The 2,443-nt window shown below is 37.7% G+C and overlaps 1 protein-coding gene across 1 annotated transcript in view; it reads right to left on the minus strand.

The window, feature by feature from the left end:
- Positions 1-6: 6 nt before the first annotated feature.
- Positions 7-2,443, minus strand: part of LOC107100866 (zinc finger protein OZF-like) — a 9,481-nt gene continuing 7,044 nt past the window's right edge. Inside the window, exon 2 of the mRNA XM_015399528.1 lies at positions 7-1,618. Coding sequence (XP_015255014.1) covers positions 300-1,618 — 1,319 coding nt within the window. The 3' untranslated portion in view covers positions 7-299. The remainder of the gene's footprint in view (positions 1,619-2,443) is intronic.

Here is a 2,443-nt window from a genome sequence, read left to right on the forward strand (position 1 = left end):
TAGTTCTTTGATGTTCCATAGTTTAAATATTTACCAGGTTTGCATTATTACACCTTATCTGTTCTAGCTTACATATAAACAGTAGATTGCTGCTGTTAATAAAAGGTTTTGGCAAGAAAAGGGCCTTTAATGTTTGAGTTCTGTGTGTAATCATGTTAACTAGTTTCTAGAGGGACATTTTATGAACACTAAAACATGAAAAATGTCTCCCCTGTTCATTTCTGTGGAGTCTAATTTATTGTTTGAAATCTTATTTCAATCTTATAAAAATCGTTCCACACCATGCATGAAAAATGTTTCTAACCTGTGTGAGTTATCATGTGTCTAATCAAATTACTCTTTTGATTGAAACCTTTGCTGCAAATCATACAGCAGAACGGCTTCTCACCTGTGTGAGTTCTCATATGTTTATTCAAATTACTTGATTGAGCAAAACTTTTTCCACAAATTGTACAGGAGAATGGCTTTACGCCAGTATGAATTCTGACGTGTTTATTAAGAGTTGATTTATCAGTGAAACTTTTTCCACAGGACTGACATTCAAATGGCTTCTCGCCTGTGTGAGTTCTCAAGTGTCCAGTCAAATTATTTGTATGAGTAAAAGCTTTTCCACAAATCATACAGCAGAACGGCTTCTCACCTGTGTGAGTTCTGATGTGTTGATTAAGACCACGTTTATCAATGAAGCATTTTCCACAAGAAAAACATTTGAAAGGCTTCTCACCTGTGTGAGTTCTCATGTGTATAATTGAAATACTTTTTCGATTAAAACTTTTGCCACAAATTGTACAGTGGAACGGCTTCTCACCAGTGTGAATTTTGAGGTGTTGATTAAGAACACGTTTATCACTGAAGCTTTTTCCACAGGACGGGCATTTGAAAGGCTTCTCTCCAGTGTGAATTCTGTTGTGTCTATTCAGAGTGCGTTTATCGTGTAATCTTTTTCCACAGGACAGACATTTGAAAGGCTTCTCTCCTGTGTGAGCCCTCATGTGTCTAGTCAAATGACTGCTTCGACTAAAACTTTTGTTACAAATTGTACAGTGGAACGGTTTCTCACCTGTGTGAATTCTTATGTGTTTATTAAAATCACTTTTATCATTGAAGCTTTTTCCACATAACAGACACTCAAAGGGTGTTTCACCTGTGTGAATTCTCAGGTGGTTATTAAAACCACTTCTATAAATGAATTTTTTTCCACAGAACAGACATTCAAAGGGCCTTTCACCAGTGTGAGTTCTGTAATGTGTTTTAAGATGAAATTTTTGAGTGAAGCTTTTTCTACACAACTGACATTCATACGTCTTCCGACCTGTGTGAGTTCTCATGTGAACCATTAAATGTTCTTTTTTCAGAAACCTTTCTCCACATGTCAAACATGCAAAAGGTTTCTCTTCTATTTCTCCAATCTCTTGCTTTAGAACCAGCTGCTCCTCCTGCTCACTTATGGGGATCTCCATGGTCTCCTCTTTTGTCCAGGGATCTTCTTGCTTTAGCTGCTCTTCTTTTATCTGCAGAGGTTCTGGTTCCTCTTGTTCCAACCCGGAATTCCTCTCCTGTTCTGAGAACCGCCGCTGCGAGAAAACCTCCTCTTTTCCAACATATTCCTGATGGTGTTCTGGAAAAACAAACACAAGAGAAAGACTTTCTATTTTAGGCACTTTACTTAAATCATGTGTTGATCAAACCATAGATATAGATAATGTAGGCAAAAGAAAGGACACTTCACTTTAATCATGTCTTGATCAAACTGCATACAATCAGAATCGAACGACATCTCCCAGCATGCCCTGCAGCTGTGACATCACAGACTATAAAAGACTGGTCAATGCTCTGATGTTCTCTGGAAAGATTAGGACTTCCACCTTTATTATCAAAGCTTTGGACAGATGATCAGCAGAGTCTCAACTTTTCAAGAAATATTTAAACTGCTTTTCAGATGATTTTATTTTAGATGACCTGTCCAGGGTGTAGCCTGCCTGTCGCCCATAGACAGCTGGAGATAGGAACCAGCCCCACTGTGACCCAGACAGATAAGCAGAAGAAGATGGATGGACTTTTTTTAGATTCCAATCTCCTCGTCCCAGTTTATTTTTTTATTCAAATTTTGAAATCCTTTCAGCATATATATATATTTTTTATTACTTTTCGCCCCCACCATCAAAAGTCTTTTTCCAGACTAAAATGAAATGTTTCTGGTAAAACATTATGGCTGTAGTTTTACTCAGCAGATGTTCATCTGCCTTAGTGGGAATGACAATTTTCTGTTGAATGAGTCTGAACATCTTCAGATCCATCACCTACGCATTATTCAGAGAAACCCCCAGACATGTAGAACTTATGAACTCATGTGAAGGAGTTATTTTCTCTATTGCTGCACAATAAACATGTTGAAACACAGCAGCATGAAGGATGTCCCAGTGTTTTTCAAACGCATAGAAAC

This window comes from Cyprinodon variegatus, unplaced genomic scaffold (genome assembly GCF_000732505.1).
Source record: "Cyprinodon variegatus isolate N-32 unplaced genomic scaffold, C_variegatus-1.0 Scaffold1021, whole genome shotgun sequence".
Lineage (NCBI taxonomy): Eukaryota > Metazoa > Chordata > Actinopteri > Cyprinodontiformes > Cyprinodontidae > Cyprinodon > Cyprinodon variegatus.